The sequence below is a fragment of the Empidonax traillii genome, unplaced genomic scaffold (assembly GCF_003031625.1).
Source record: "Empidonax traillii isolate 1590-97213 ecotype Southwest subspecies unplaced genomic scaffold, ASM303162v1 scaffold432:size744455, whole genome shotgun sequence".
Taxonomy (NCBI): domain Eukaryota; kingdom Metazoa; phylum Chordata; class Aves; order Passeriformes; family Tyrannidae; genus Empidonax; species Empidonax traillii.
Window position 1 is genome coordinate 504,743 of NW_020955625.1, and position 16,885 is coordinate 521,627.

The 16,885-nt window shown below is 44.4% G+C and overlaps 1 protein-coding gene across 3 annotated transcripts in view; it reads right to left on the reverse strand.

Moving 5' to 3' along the window:
* Positions 1–16,885, reverse strand: part of KIAA0355 (KIAA0355 ortholog) — a 54,103-nt gene that overhangs the window by 15,183 nt on the left and 22,035 nt on the right. For all 3 annotated transcript variants that reach the window (XM_027894524.1, XM_027894521.1, XM_027894522.1), the window contains exons 2-7: positions 11,813–13,126; positions 5,712–5,918; positions 4,115–4,255; positions 3,753–3,848; positions 3,463–3,624; positions 2,397–2,555 (exon numbers count right to left, since the gene is read on the reverse strand). In XM_027894524.1, the coding sequence (XP_027750325.1) occupies positions 2,397–2,555; positions 3,463–3,624; positions 3,753–3,848; positions 4,115–4,255; positions 5,712–5,918; positions 11,813–12,301 (1,254 nt within the window). In that variant the 5' untranslated portion in view covers positions 12,302–13,126. The remainder of the gene's footprint in view (positions 1–2,396; positions 2,556–3,462; positions 3,625–3,752; positions 3,849–4,114; positions 4,256–5,711; positions 5,919–11,812; positions 13,127–16,885) is intronic.

Below are 16,885 nucleotides of genomic sequence, written 5' to 3' on the forward strand. Positions count from 1 at the left end.
TCAGTTCTTATGCTGAAAAACAGCAGCCCCAAATAACCAAACAAACTAAGTCACATCTCACTGTGCCTTCCACACTTAATGAGTCTCTTCTTAAAAGACACATGCAAGAGAGGCTAAAACCAGTGAGACTGCCAAGTAATGTTCTTTTATGAATTGGGCACTAAAGTGACAGATCTACACCCAATTCTGAACGAATGCAGACAGCTCAGTGTCTAAAAGCAGTAAACCAAAGGCTACGTCACCTTGGGCCATGATTCATTTATCTGTTCGTCACAAAATAAACTGAAAATAAACAGTTCTCCCTCCCCGCCTGGTGGTGCTTAGAGAACAGCTTCCTGTACCTCAGCCAGCTATTGTTCTTGCTCTACAGGTGCTTCCTCTCTCATTTCCACCCAAAGAACGCTTTGCAGACGTAAATTACAATTTCTTGTCACTGCACGAGGCTACATTAAGGCATAGTTGTAAAAAGTTGTGAAAAATAAAGTAAAATATAGTGGAAAAAAATAAAAAGTTGTAAAAAATTAGGGCACATAGTTCATAGAGAGAAACCTCAACCTTCATACCTCTCTCGACTGTAACGTATCAAAGTGAGGATGAATGAGAGAGAGAGGGTTTGCAAGTCTTTGTGCACAGCTCATTTCTGTGCCTTTGAAGAGTGAGAGCTGCCACTCTGAGAACCTGAGGTTCATGCACAGATCTTTGGAGACATTCAGGATTCAACACAAGTGAAACTCCCAGTGTCAGCACGGTCATTTGGGAGAATGTGTCAGTGACTTTTATGCTGACACTGTCCAGATGTGATGACAAACCTGAAGAATGTCAGCGTTCCAATTACCAGCAGGTCTAACTGGTCACGTCTAGACTGGGGGACACCAGATTTCCTGAGTCCAAACGTGCCTCGGGCCTCTCCTCAAATCCCATCGGGGCAGGACCTGGGTGTGCACGACACTGAACCCCCTGGAAGGGAAATGGTGGAAGGTGCAGCTCCTCCCAGCCACTCCTCACCAGACAGCAGGGAGCCAGCTCTGCTCCCCATCAGACACTCCCACGGGGCTGCTCACAAACACTTGCTTTCCTGGCCTGCTTTCCTGTACCCTGGGCTGGCTCCCAGCATCCTACCATCAGCTGAGGCAGCTGAAGACACAATCCCACTAAACCATATCCTTTTTCCTCATTCTTCTTGTATTTATTAATATTTAATACGTTTTCCTTGAAAACACCTAAGTAGGAATTGATCAATTCCTATTATTCCACAGTTTCCTTCTGACCCTGAAAAGACACTCCCTTCTTATGCCTCCCTGGAAAACTTCCTGAGACAAAGCTTGTCCCTGTCCTTAAATCCCAGCATCTCAGTGCACTGACAGCACTGACAGCAGCTGCACTGCTGTTGATATTGATGGTTTGCCCCTTTGATTTTAGGCTGCCTTTAAAAGCCAGTTGAATTCCAGTGTAACTTGAACCTACTTCTCTAACAGGTATTTAATACTGAGGGAATAACTAAGATCTGCTATGTGGTATCAAAGAATGCTGAAGTAGAAATATCTGACAAATTCATCATTTACAATTCATTACAATTTATTCACCATTACTGGAGAACCTACTGACAGCACCAACAGGTTTCACTGACTGGGATGGAAGGTCTCGCTGCAAGGCTGGAGACAATTCAAAGGACACCTGACAGAAACTATCACAGGCCACAGTGGACCTCTATCCTTGCATTTCCTTCCTGTCCTGGGGCAGTCTTGCCCCGTACTCCCAGTGGTCAAAAAAACCCCTGTGTGTTGTGAATGATCAATTCTCTAAGTGAAGAGATTGCAGCAATTAATCATGGGAGCACAAATGCATATTCTTATCAGAGTATTATCCAAGCATCTATTTTTACCAGCTGCTCAGACCCTGTAAAATCCACTGGGCTGTCTCCCCTCAAGAACACAAATTAAAAGGCATTTAAAGGTTCTGTCCTCAGCTGGAGATGTCAGGGAGCATCACCTGGTTTATGCTGGGCAGGAAACCCATTCAAAGCAGAGAGGAAGTGAAAAAATAGCAGGTTTTGAAGCTAATTTGAGAGAGGGGGCTGTGTTTGGGTTTTTGGTTTTGTTTTTAACATGGTCATCCATAGATTTGAAAATATTTCTATTTCTCTAAGAACTAGAAGTGTCATTTCTTGTGTTCTCTCTCCTAATGGAGACTGTGAAGCAGCCAGTGCATTCCTGTGTTCCTGTCAGCTACAGAAACCACCCGTGCACTTCCACTCCACATGTTGCTCAGAGATCAAGTGAACTGCAGGGCTAAAAATGGAGGAACACCAAGTAAGACACGGCAAACTAACTTCTGAACTCCAGAATGTCCAGTTTCTCTGCAGGCTGTTTAAGGAAGCTCTGGTTTTGCTCACTCACCAGTCCAGCCTGGCCAAACAAGAGCTGCACAGCAGTTTTGCAGGCTCCTCTCCAGGTGGAAGGGCACACCTGGTTGAGCACCTCGGTGACGGGGGAGTCGTCGCGGGGGGTCAGTCCGTTGTGGCACCCGGCCTCCTTGATCAGCTGCAGCATCGTGTGCTGCAAAACACAGCCATTCACAGGCATTAACACCCATTTGTCACTGCTCTACACCTCCTCAAACAGCTGCACTGTCTGCAGCCTCTGAACAGTCTTGTATAACTCGAGCAGTTCAACTACAGAACACAAATGTGGAAGATGCTGTTTGGAACCCAGCACTCCTCCAAAATCATAAGCAGTACAATTTTGCTTATAGTCTTGCAAAACAATTTACACAAAACTACACAAAGGATTGCAAAACCAACAAAAAAGCAGCATTTTGAGCCATCAGTTGTTTCCACTCTTTCGGGAGCAAGGACCTGGGCTTATGTAATAAAAAAGTGGAAGTGCTGATTAACATTGCCCAAATAACTTGTGAATGGATCTGTTTTCCCTTTGTTTATACTGAAATACAATTAACTCTCCACAATGTTCAATTACTTTTAAAATACTGATCCAAGTTTGTAAGAGGACACCAAAAGGTGCTCTGGTACAAAGTACTTTTTTGAAGTAGCTCCCTTAGCACCAGGCTGGCTGAGACTTATTTTGGCACCTGAGCAGATGAAGGCTCTGAAGTGCATCACCTGGCTGGGGGGTCTGCAAGGGCTCACTTTCCTCGGCACTTCTTGATGCTTAACCCATCTATTTCCAAGAAGTTCCCAGAAGCTTCATTGCCTCCTGGATTTCTATGCCTGTGCTCCCCCAGATTGGACTGGAACTGCCGAGGTGGTTAAAATGTTATCAGGAACAGGCGTGGACCTACACTGTTATCAACAGCATGTTTCTACAGAAGTCAGGCTGAAAAAAGAGCACTTTCAAACACAAGTTTGGCACTAAACTGCTATTACTGTTCTACTACATTTTGAGGAGCTCTCCCAGCTTTCCTCCAGTGGTTATTTGGGATTATTATTATTATTATTATTATTACCGTTTTCAGCTTCAGGTTTTCTGCTGCAGACTCATTGAAGGAGATTCCTTTCAGGAAATGGGATCCAATCTGCACAGGGACAGTGGGCAGCTCACACTGAATGGGCTGAGGGGGAGTCTGTCTCCTTCCTGTTTGCTGGGCTTCAGCTTCACTGCAACAGCCCTGAAGCACAGCAGAACAGTTCAAACAGACATCAGAAAATCATATTATTACTCCAATTTCTTCTTTATTTTACACAGTTCTTTCCAAGGTGAGGAGGGATGGAAGAGAGCAGGTTTAGCAGATCCTACCTGAAGACTTGCTTCAATAGCTTTTGGGTTCAAGTGGAAGCCAGCCTTCATTGCATATTCACAATGGCCCAAACTCTCCAGAGCCACTTTGTAAGCCTGACATTAAACAGAAAGTTGAGGTAGCACAGGCACATCAGCAAGTCAGCAAGCATGCAGAGACTGCCTGGGTACAGACAGGGACTGGCACATGGAGTTACCCTACTCAGCTCTATGGCACACACACATTTACCATGAAAGATGCCAAAGCTGCAATTCTCAGACACCTGGGAGCTGTCTGTGACTCACAACACACCTTCCCTCTCCACTCCTTGGCCCACTGACTGAACTACATGCACATGAAAGCAGCAGACTTGAAAAACCACCTGCAAAGCACTGTCAATTTTCATGTTTAGCTCTTTGAGCTGATGTTCAGGGATTGCCACACTCTGTGAGCAGAAAAGCTGCTGAACTTCAATTCCTGCCAAACATCCATCACAGCCTCTTTCTCGCAGTCGAGACGTGGCCTGTAATGTGAAACAAAAATCCGCTGTAAGGAGGGTCAACATTAAACCAGGTCAAGCTTAATTCAATCTTAAAAAAAGAGAAAAAGCCCACAGAGTTTAAAACCTTCTACAGGAGATGAGAAGCAGCACCTGGAGGGGACAGTTTATTATAACTTATTAAACTTCTACAGCTGCTTTGACAGTCCAGCTCTCACGTAACTTGCACAGCACAGGGGTGATGATTCAACAGTGTCTGCTCTTCCTATTTCTGCTCCCTGTCAGCACTACAGACCACACCAGCACTGTGCTCACCAACAAAGGGACTCACAACTTCAACACAACACTGCCACAGAAACAGGAGATGTTAAATCCCAGGTACAAACACTCCTGGCCTACACAGGATGACACATCTGATAAAATTCTGGGTCATTACTGTGGTGCCATTTGAGAAGGGCCACACACACCAAGATCAACCCAGCACAGCAAGAAAATAGCTTAGTAATATAATTTTGAATATTGATAGTTATATGAAGAGCACAGGAATATGATTTTGAAAGACAAGGGATATGAAAAGCCAAGTATCTAGCTTTAACTGTAAAATCCTGCACCACTGAGCAGGGTAAAGCAAATAGATGCAGTTTATTTTCCAGTCTGGGAAGGAGCCTTCCTCTGAAACAGGATGTTCAGACTGAGGAGTTCTGCTACGACACCAGTGGACAGACACACTGCTCACAGCACAGAGTTACTGCATTTCCCAAAGTGCATCTCCAGGAGGAAAAACAGTCCTGAGCTATTGAAAGAGCATCATCTTAAACTTTATTCTGAACCAGCCCTGTGTTCTCCTGCCAAAGGGGCTGATTTTATAGGGAAACAATGGACTGCCTGCCACTCCAGAAATAAAAATTGGGAAAGATTTTGGTACTTCAAATCTCCCTTCTATCAAATGACTTGTATATTAGTCTACCTACAGCTGTAAGAGAGAGATTTTATATGTTTATAAATTTTATATATTTACAGACCACAGATTTTTCTCATCCTATCCTAATACCTCACACAAATACTCCAAAACAGTTATTTTAGGTCATCATAAAACCCAAGAAGTTTCTTCTGCTGTTGTTCTGGAACTAGAGACAATCTGTATTTTTTCCTTCACATCAAGATTTTGTTCTGTTTCCACACTAACTTGTTGTATTTTTTATTTTTAGTTCCCCCACCTGCCAGATGCAACTTGAACATCGTTAATTCATTACTAATAACAAAAAGTTGTTAGCACTGTTTGTGTACAATCCTGTCACAAAGGAAACTTCACACAGGACAGGGAGTGCAATCACCACGTAAGTAAAACTGAGTTTTAGTGTCTCAAACTATCTGCACCAGGTTCCTTCCCCCCTTTAAGTACAGCATGTCTTTAAAAGCAGGTATTTTCCTTCCTCTGTCAGGGCTGAATTCAGCTTTCCCTAAATATAACAGCCATTACCTCTGCTGCTCCTCTCCAGGATCTTATTGCATCTTCAAGCTCATTTGGGGGGTTTATATTTGAGGCTCCAGTCCCACTGACGTTCTTCCTCTCCTGAGCTACAGCTTCAGCGAAGCAGGAATGTGCCACCGGCTGGACCTTCTGCAGAGCTTGGGACAGGAACTGGAAGTGGACCTGCATCACTGTCAGGAAACATCTCCCAAGGACCTGCAGGAGAAGAAACAAACCTCTTTCAAGCACCCAGAAGTTTACCTTCTTCCTTTTTGTTTGGTGTTTGGGGTAAGGAACTAAACTCTGATTTTTTTTTTTTTTATGAACATAATGCTTCAGGTCATAAGTACCACGTGATATGTAACCATTTCCTTAAGGTAAAGAGTTGAGTGAGCATTGGTTTCTAGGAATGAAGGGGACACCACACTAACCCTGAGTCATTTTTCCTTGACCACTGGAGGATGAAGAGCTTGCTGGGTTAACCTGGCAACATCGAGCACAACACAACCCAAAAATGGGAGCAGCACATTATCACAGGGGCAAAGTCAACAAACCCACCTGCACACAGACATGGCTGAACTTAGGATAAAACCCCAAAACAGCAACAACAAAGTGGGAATCATTTAAAAACATCATCACAAAACCCAAGGAGTTCATCCTCCGAGGGGAGCAGTAACAGGCAGGACATGGGCAGGAAAAGGCTTTCGCCCCAGAACCGTGCACGGTGCCCAAAGCTGCAGCCCTGGCTCTGCAGTGCCTGGCAGGAACTGCCAACACTGACCTTCAGAACATCTCCCTGGAACGGGAAAGGCCAAGGAAGGGCTCAGGGGCAGCACCAGCACCAGGGAAGGGGGTCCCAGCTCTGCCCTCTGTCCCTGCAATGGCTCCATCCCTCTCTCCTCCCAAGGCCCAGGAGAACTGTCCAAAGACACAGAGATGCCTCAGTTACTGCAAGGCACAACAGCACAGGTGTGTCAGAGGACTAGGGAAGAACAGGCAGGAGCGGAACCATCGGCAGGACATCCTGGAGAGCCACCAGCACCACTCCATCTGCCTCCAGGGCTGCTCTCCTGAGCAGACAAAACCTTGCACAGAGTAACTGGAGAGCACCAGAGAAGCAAATGTTTCCAAACCACTGTAGAAAGTATTCAAATGCTATTCACAGTGTTTCCTTTTTGGAGTTTATCACACAAAGTGGTTTAAAATGTATATTTGACTTTGATTTATTAAAAAAGATTCAGCTGGAATTCCATTTTAGGAATAATTCATAAAATACACAGATAATGTACAAAGCTGTCATGCCTTGGAGCCTCTAAATCATCTGGCTTATTTTCAGCTACATTCTTCTGGAATAAAAAATTGAGACACAATGATCTTCCTGGCAAGACTCTGAAGTCACACGAGCAGTTATATGCATTTACTATCTACTTCAGAAAACCAGTGGTGGCAATGCTTTTTTTCCACTGCATCCAGACTCCTTTTGACATTCCATTCTGGTTCAATCACTTCCCTTCTTTGTACAAGGCATAAAATTAAACATTTTTGGTACTTTGACTGACCTCTGAAAGTAGAGTTTGCTTTATTAAAAAAAGCAGTCAGCAAATGAAAAAATGAAGAAAACTCCAACTTTCCTGGCTACAAGATTAGGAAGATTTATAGGAAAACTACAGGAAAAGGCAACTGATGACTGGAATATTTCTGTGGAGGAAGAATGCAGCTCTCGGGGGAAGATGAAACTCGTACTCATTAGGATTTTCAAACCCATTAAATTTCAAAGAATATTTAAGGTACAGAGGTTGAAGTTTCCCCAGCCTGGGAATATTGCTCAAAATAAACACATGAATTAGGTTTTAAGTGGCAGCATACAACATTCCTACTATAATTTACAGTATTAAACAGTGGAGATAAACAGTAACATCTACTTTACTGAACTTCTCTTTGAAAAACAATCCAGCCTTCCTGTGAAGTGGGTGAGGATGGTTCTAACTGCTCCAGTATAATCAGCGTGGTGGAGGTTTCTGCACTCTTCAACACCCCTCTGGATTGATGGCAGATGCCAAACTCCCTCTGCTTTCAAGCTCACTTGGTGGGATTTTCTTCCCAGGAGCTCAAACTCTGTCCTAGCTGTGGGGTGAACTCCCACAGCCAGGGAGAGACACCCCCATCTCTTTCTCAAGTTTATTTTCCCTACTTTCCCATGCAGAAGTGTTTGACTCTCCTGCTTTAGACCAGCATATGCATCAACTAAACCCTACAGACTATGCAGGAATCGAAGCTGAACTGGAATCATCACAGGTAGGACAGGTATCTACCTCAGCAGCTGAACAGCCTGGCCCAAAGGAATCTGTTTTCCTGTTCAGGCAGTGGGAAGCAATGGGACTTTTGGGGAAATTTCCCTTCAGGCTTCCTTGTCTCTGAAACAGGTGATGGGTTTAGTCCCACTGGTCGCCTACCAGCAGGAGCAGCAGGTGGGGATGCAGTGTTGGGTCACTCTGTCCCACATCATCCTCCTACTGGGAACACACAATCAGCTCAGGAACACCTCACTGGGCGAAGTGTACACACAGTTGCCAGATTTCATTGCTGAACACTGATGATGCCATGCAAATTCCCTGGCAAGCAAATGTTGTTCAACAGATTCTTTGAAGAATCTGTTGAACAACATTTGCTTGCAGGGAATTCGCATGGCATCGGTGTTTAGCAGAATGGTACCAGTAATGAAGTCAGCAAAGAACCAGTGTCATCACCCACACTGACACAAACAGACTTGCTGTTCCAACTCCCGTTTTATGCAGGAGAACTTCTTCACCTTTTCTGTTGGTTTTGTTTGTTTTTTGCTATTTCCCTAAACAAAGCAAGCCCTGAAAAGCCCAAACACCACAACCCAGTTATTCAGTGGTTTCCTCCTACCCCCCCTTTCCCTTCTCAGAGTCCTCAGTGGCCCTGGGAAGGATCAGCAAAGTCTGAAGCCAATCCCTGCAAACCCTAGGAAAGAATACTTCAAAAAAAATAGTTCAACTGGGCTTTACAGAGTTTGCTAAGGAGAGTTTGCCTACATTTAATATTTACTCAGACATTTTTGTCTCACAAGCTTCTCATTCAAAAATCTTGGGCTCTGTTATACACATAAGAGCCAAAAATTAACTCCATTTAATACAAAACAGAGAATCCAAGAATATATCTGGTGCCCATTTGTTCAGGAAGGCAACATGGGCATCCCTCTCGTTACTACCATTTCCTAAGACAGTTCACAAGCTCCATTTTGCAGTCCTGAGACTCTGCAGAGCCTCACAAGGGATGAAGGAATACACCAACATTTTTCCAGTTCTACTTCTCCCCCTGGATTTCCTTTAACGCTTTTATTGACAGAAGTACACTGTTCCTGCATTCCCCAGCTTACAAACAGATACAGAAAACGGCACAAAACACATTCTCCTTCCCTCTGATTTCCAAGCTGCTCCTCACCCATACAGGCACAAAAGACCTGAGAAATCAAAGGGTTTTGAAAGGGGAAAAGGAAAGCGAGAAAACAAAAATCAGCATTTGCATTTCTGAAATTAAGAAACCTTGGGAAACATCTGTCACCAGCACTTTGATCAAGAGAAGTCACCTTCTTACCCAGCCTGGCAGGCAGCTCTGAACTAGCAAGCTTTGTTCTGCTAAGTAGCAATAAATAAATTAAAACCCTCACCCCCAGTGCTACACTCCAGGTTGCACAACTTTTTTTAGTCCAAATCCAAGACAGGTTATACTCATCAAAACCTGAGTTTTCTTGACATTGCCTTCCCTGGGGACTGGAGCCCATTACACAAGAAAAAAAGTGCGTGGCACCTCACAAAAGCCACAAAAAGCCACCTGGTGAAAGCCCAAACCTGCTCGATTTCTACAGCCAAAGCTGTTTTATGAAATGTTAGCTTCTCTATACATCAGGGGGGAATAAAACCCCGAACTACACTTTTTAAATTAAAATGTCAGCATCAACAGCTCAGTGTCCCAGTCCCAGAAAGGCAGAAGGGGAGAGGCTCTCAGCAGCTCATCCCACTGGCCCAAGCAAGGAGCAGATTCAGCTGGGTCAGTTTTGTAGTGCAGGTTTAACCTGTTCTGGAGGTTCTGCTCCCTGCCCTTTGTAGAACCCACATCAGTGCTCCACTAACGCTACAAAGGATTTCCACAGTGTCTGCAGGGAATCTTTCCCTCTGAAACTTCAGTTCATCGCTCCTTGCTCCACCTTACATGGACACTGGGACATGTTCTGGCAGCTTCTCACATACCTGAGCAATTCTGATTTCCCTCCCTTCTGCAGAGTCCCTCTCTGGGACTGATGTCTGGATTTCCTGGATGTCTGATTACTCCTGCTCCTCTCCTCTGGCTCCCTATCTCTCCAAGTTCACACGCACTGCTGTGTTTAAGGCCATGACAACCATGAAGAGTTCAGTGCTCAGTTCATGGCTCTTGCAGGGCAGGGTTGTGTTAAATACACAGCAGCAACAGCACTGCTTTATTATTTGCAGCTGCAGAGCAGTGACTCTCACCCAACACACAACTCCCACAGCCCAAGGACTGCTCTCCAGAAGAGCTGCCCAGGGGGCTCCACTCCTGACATTCACAATTTGAATATTGCCACATTTCCCCTCTGATTTCAACCCAACCTGAAAGATCATTTGCTCAGGATTGGTTTTAAGTCAAGCAGGTCTTCCAGCATAACTTACATCCTGTACTTTCAAGTCACCTACAAACTTCAATCTATTCCTGTACTGACCTCTCAACAGGTCCATCTGGACAGTGAGCAGCTGCTAAAGCTTCCTGGGCACAACCAACAACCCCTTTGCTGTACACAGTATTCAGACAGTTGCAACACTTGGAAAGACAGAGTTTCAAAGCCCACAAAGCCCCCTGGAAGACAGGTAGTGCCTCAGATGTTTGTGCCTTTTTAATTCAAACTAATATGTTCAAGCATTCAAACAACACTTGGACTTTCAGCACAAGTATTACCAAGATGAATTTCATAAACTCACCTATTTTTATATGTATACTGCTATAGCTTTGTCTAAACAGTGATGTTACTGGATTGCTTTTAAAAATACAAGTCTACAGAAGACATTTATAACAAATATATAGCCCATCTTCATTCTATACTGAGTATACAACACAAGACTGTAGGATGTAATTGCAGGGAGAAATAAGAGTGACAAACAGCATTCTACTGAACTACCCCACCTGTAAGTGGTGCAGTGAGGGAAAGCAGAGAAGAGCTGACAGGCACACAATATTCATCCTTACAAAGTTACCTGAGATCTAAATCAACAGCAAGAGAATTCAAAAGTAAGTTTTCCACTCAGGATGGAGTTCTGAAGGAATAATTTCACAAAGTAAAGAAGTATGTCAAAACACGAGGAACTACTCAAAACTCCCTGGATTTACACGTGACTGTCACTGAGCACTGCCTGTTACACCACACAGAGTGGACTAGAGGGGAAACACCCAGACCCACCCAGCCAGGTGTGATGGGAGCTGGGGATCCTCTCAGCACCCCAACCTCTCAATACTCACTGCTGGCACTTGCTGTCAGTGCATGAAACTACAGCAAAGTCAGGACAAACTCCTACAGCATCTCTCACACTAGTGTGGTATTTTCCTCTTATGCTCAACAGCTCAATAAGACAAAAATGTTTTAAAGAGCAATAAAATGTTATTAGACAACTAATAGGTGGCTTTACTCAAACACTGATGACAATATGCTACTCCCACGTGTTCAGGTTTCCCCTCAGGAGGGAAAATACCAAGGAAAGGGTAGGTTATTTTAGAATACAATGGCTAAACATCAGCCAACATACAACAGAAAATTGTTTAAAATTTTTGTCCAGCTGGTTCTTCCACAGAAATACCTACTAAATACCTAATAGGCCACAGCTGGAGGTCAGGCACTGCAAATGACTTAGTGCTTTCTTAGTACACAAGAAATGAAGAGTTTCTTTTTTTTACCAGCCTTACCCACAAATCCTTAGCAAGGGCAGAAAAAACTTTTGCTGTAGAAGGGATTTTGACCAGAAGTCCAGTTAAGAAGGGACGACACAAATTCACATCCAAACAGGCCCCCCGAGGCAACTCACCTCGATGTCTTGCAGGCTGAACTCCTTCTGGTCTTTGAAGTTGGCAGCCCCCGCGCTCAGCTCCATGAGCATTTTTGCAATCTCTGGTTTTATTGCTGCTGTCAGGCGGCTCGCCGCTTCCATGACATGTTCCTGCACGTCTTTCAGCTGCAGAGCCGCCTTGGAGTAGTGCGAGTTCCTGAACACGCCGCTGAAGAGGTCGGTGAGGAAAGTGCTCGTCCGGCAGAACACGTTGAGCGCATCCAGGTACTTGGAGATTCCCTGCTGGATGTCGGCGATGGGGGTGGCGTGGGGCGGGGGGGGAGCGCAGCCCGAGCCCGGGGGCAGCAGGGCGGGCGCGGGGGCGGCCGGGGCCAGCGGGGCGCTCAGGGCCCGGCCCAGCTCGGGCAGCTGGTACTGCTGGTGTTGCTGCACCTTCTGCTTGGACCCGCCAAGCAAGAAGCGCCGCTTGTAGTCCATTTTGCTCTCCTGTGCGCTGCAGCAATACATAGGGGAGCGCTCGGCCGGGGGGCTCTCGCAGAACAGTCGCTCGCCGGGCTCCTCCCGCCGGGTCTATGTACGGGAACGGTGCGGGGCTGTGCACACGGGGCTCACAAAAGGCATTTCAGAAAGGCAGGCTCTGTATAATCGGGATCAGCAGTGGGAAAGGCAGCAGATTTGCTGACTCCGTGTTTTCAGTGTTCAGTGCAGCCCCGCTGCAGTCACAAACTGAACTCAAAAGGCCAGCCCAAGGGTCTGGCTAACGCTCTGTCCCCTGTCTGGGATCCCACTCCGCACACAGAAGCGGAGAAGTCGCCTACCAGCTCTTCACGAGCATAATATTGACACTCGCCGCTAGGACTGCCAAAGTTATTTCTGTCACGGCAAATAATAGTTTTAGAAGCAATACCTTAATGCAATTTTCCCATTAGTAGCATCAGGAAAAGTGGAGCGAACCACCGATCAACAGCGATTGTAAAAGCAGTGCAGAGGCTCCTTCCTCGAGAAAGCAAAGCCTTGTGTCAGCAGATCAAATTTCTTCAGATGTCTTGACAGATCCAGTCTGCCAAATTAGTTTACTTGTAGTGTCTCTTCTTAATACTGGAAGGGGGGGGGAAAAAAAATCTGGACTCTGTTTACAGAAGACTTTGCAAGTATAAGCTATTAAAAATTAGAGTGTTTATTATTGCAAGCCTTCCTCCCCTTTCCCTGTTTGTTGAGGTAGTTGTTTCCGATGGAACATTAGGAAGTGGTGCTTCCAGGCTGCATTTGCCCTCAGTTGTAGACTCAGAACAAAAATGCACAAATGTACTTGTAAGGCCTCTAGGTCATTTCCTGTGAAGGGGAAAAAAAAAAAAAAAAAGAAGTTTAACATGTTATGGAACAATGAGAAGGTTTAAAAATTTAACTCCTGCAGTGTCCCTGTGCACTGCTCTGGGTACACACTGCCAGCAACTCGCAGATCAAAGGGAGGGACAGCTGCACTGATGGGTTAAAAGGCAGGTACAGGTTGGTGTCATCCTGTTACTAAACTCAACACTGTAGAATATTGTCCTGTCAATTCTTCCAATCTAAACTGTTAAATTTAAGACTCCAGCTAATCCCCAGTGCAAGTCTTGCACTGTTAAGAACAGTGAAAGGCTATTACTGCAGAGCTCAAGGATGAGTTAATCACATCTTCTAACCTCATCCTTTTAAAATAATTAAAGAACCAAGTCAAGTAAAGCCTTTTTCACGCACAGTAATTTCTTGCAGAACTCTCTGGTTCATTTTAATAATTTAGCAAGTCAACAGATACAGGTCCTTAATTTTTTCTAGTACAGTGACAGACCAATCTGCCTGTATCCTACCTGAGATAAGCTGAGAAATACAATATACACATCCCCTTTCAGTGTGATGGACAGCATCCATCATACACAAGGTATTACATGAGGCAGAACTGCCTAAGAGATGCTCCAGTCACCCTGCAGGCCACTCTCCCTCTCCTACACACACCCTCCACTTATTCTATCAAATAAGGGCATTTCCTCACTGCAGCAACTGCAAGGCAAAAGGATAATATCAAACAGTAATCAGGGTTTTTTTCCCTGAGCACTTGAAAGAATAATCCAGAAATAACATGAGGGAGCCCTTTCATTCAACAGCACAATGTTCCTTTGGATATCATATTTGAGAAATGAAAACTGTTATTAATATCGTCAAAGCGGTGGGGGAATAAAGATTTTCTCTTCAGTTAAAATTTCTCATTTCCACCTGTCTGAACACACGCAGTATCAATTCATTCCCATAATATGTTTTGACACATATGTAGGATAACAAGAACCCCACAGATGTAGGTGAGACACAGCAGGACAAACACCCAGAGCTGCACAGTCTCACCCCCACTAAAACAACAGGGCACAAGTTTCTCTGGAAGTTGTTGCTGCAGATGGTTCTGCTTCCAGGACACAGAGCAAATATTCTTTTGTATTCTCCCTTTTTAGAAACTTGATAAACAGAAGAAACACAGCAGAAATTCCCATATGCATTTCAGCACCCCTTAAAGTACTCTGATTATTTACCTCCCCAACTACTTTATACTTCTCTCAACATTCACGTTGAATGTCTCAAAATGCAACAAACTTACTAAAAGGGGAATTTTCTGGGAAGTCTTGATATCACATGCATATCTGGAAGTATTCTTCTCCTTGCTTTCCAAGCTGTGGTGCCTTCCAGAGGGAAGCACAATTAAACTGCTGCCCTTGATTGCACACAATGCAGATGGAACAGAAGAGCTGGTTAATCTAAAGGCAATGTTTAAGGAAATAAGTGATTGTTTTCTCTAAGAAGACACGAATTCCACATTGCAGAGGAACTTTAAAAACGATCAGGAAGTATCTAATGTTAAGTAGGGCTAAAAGGAAGAAAAGCTAAGAAGGGGTTTTCAGGCTCTGAGCCAGACGGGCACATCCCAGTGTGGCGGTTGTGGTCACCCACGGGGCCTGCCAAGCTCCAACACACCGAACTCACCCACTGGAACAGTCAGGTACTGACCCAGTGCAGAAACCTGCTACATCCTAAGAGCACAGAAACGCAATGAATAGAAAAATAAATGGGGGGTTCAGGTTTCCTGCAGCTATAAACAAACATCATAAATCACTGTTTTACTTGTAGAAAATTTCACAGTCAAACCTGCACCTACTTGCTCAATTCTCCAACTTCCAAATTCCCTTGTAATAAAATAACACAGAAGCCTGAAGAGGACAGTTTGTATCTTCAGCAGATCTTTATTTACAGAGAGCAAAGCTACAGTCTCCACACCAGGCATGTGTGCGAATGCTGGGGCTGTAACTTTCTATAATGAGCTCTCCGACATGCTCCCTACAAAATAAACATTCTCCCTCTTGCATCTTTTCCTGAAAAGTCAACTGGAGAACATTCCCACGCTCTCCCTTCCCTTCCCCAGCGCTGCAGATCCCTCACTGCTTTCGGGGCACAGACTGCCAGTGAGGGCTCCACGCTCTAACTGGGTGAACTCAGTCTTGCCATAGCAGGGGGGGAAATAATCACAGTGATTCATTCTAGAGATACAAGAACAGCCTGTTATCAGTCCAAAATATAACATTTGAACTTCATTTTGCAGAAAACAGAAATATTCACAGAAATCAAGTGAAGAGAGTATCAGAAAAGTTACCATACCACAAGTAAAGGTATTTAAGTCTTTCCTTTATGAAATCAATACCAAACTAGTGCTGTTCAGGTACTATTAAACACTATAACAGAACTAATAAACAGCATAAACCCAGCTCCACACCAAACACTGCCCTGCTGAAAGCTGTAAAACACTCCTGGAAAAGCTCAGCCTGCTGTTTATGTTCTCACTTTGAGGAGTTAATGCTGAAGTTAAGGAACTGCTACCAGTTTGGACTGTCTGAACTTCCACAGAGAAACAGAACCTGCAGGAGTTGCTCTAAAATGGCCACATTTGCACAGAGGAAACAGGAAAATAAATTCACATGCAAATTGAGTTCACTACTTCTTTTAAATGCAGCATCCAAAATGTTTTGCTTAAGGTACTTCCCAGAAAAATGCCTTCTTCCAACTTCACCAGTTGTAAGAGATACCAATGAACAGGGAGGACTTTCAGACAAATGGAATTTGGCACCTCCCAGTTTCTGGTTTGGACCAGCACGAGGGGTCTAATCCCCCATCCCTCCTGTTTGTGGGATTACCCTGCTGGAAGAGAAGGCAACTTTCTCCCTGAACCACCCCAGGAAACCAGGCAGAGGAAGCAGAGCTTTAAAAGAGACTCTGAGCTCAAGTTTAAAAACTGCTTGCAAAGGTTTTCTTTATGGATTCTGTCGTCCTTCCACTGAATATGCAACAGAGCACATAAGAGTGAGATGATCCAAAACACCTAAGCTGGTTCTTTTTTGAATGTAACACTTCCAGCTACTGTATGCTGGGTTTAATTTTATGAGATACAGATTCCAAATCTCAGGATTAACTTAACCATTCATGTAAAACAATCAAACATGAGAGCAACGAAGTTCAACCAGTGTTCAAAAAAAGTAACTCCAACAGACACAGCCCAGAAGAGCCAGATTGCTTAGCAGGGAAAAGCCTGAACAAACAAACCTCCTGCGAGGCCAAAAGGCCAGGAAGCTGCCAGAGCCAAGGGCCTCCTGTCCAAAACACACCAACTCCCTCTCCCATTTACTGACAAAAACCTTGTGCAAATCCCACACTTACTCCACCAGGAAAGGGTCATTCCACCTTCAGGGTCTGCTAGCACCAAGGTGTATATCCCACCCCCCACCTGGCCAGGCCACTCGAAGTCCCACGGGAAACACCTTAACCAGACTCCCTGGGAGTTGATTCATTTTACACTATCTCAAACTGAAGGTGGATTACACCTACAGATATACACAGTGTGTATGCTTGTGTTGAAAAAACACATCCATTACAAAATACTAGAAACTGTAATCCACAGACCAGGGATTCAATATAAATATTTAGAATTTCAGCAACAAATCTCAACCTGATAAATTCTGATTCGACTACAACATCTCCACTACTCTCAATAAATACACCACATCTATTAATATTAAAATT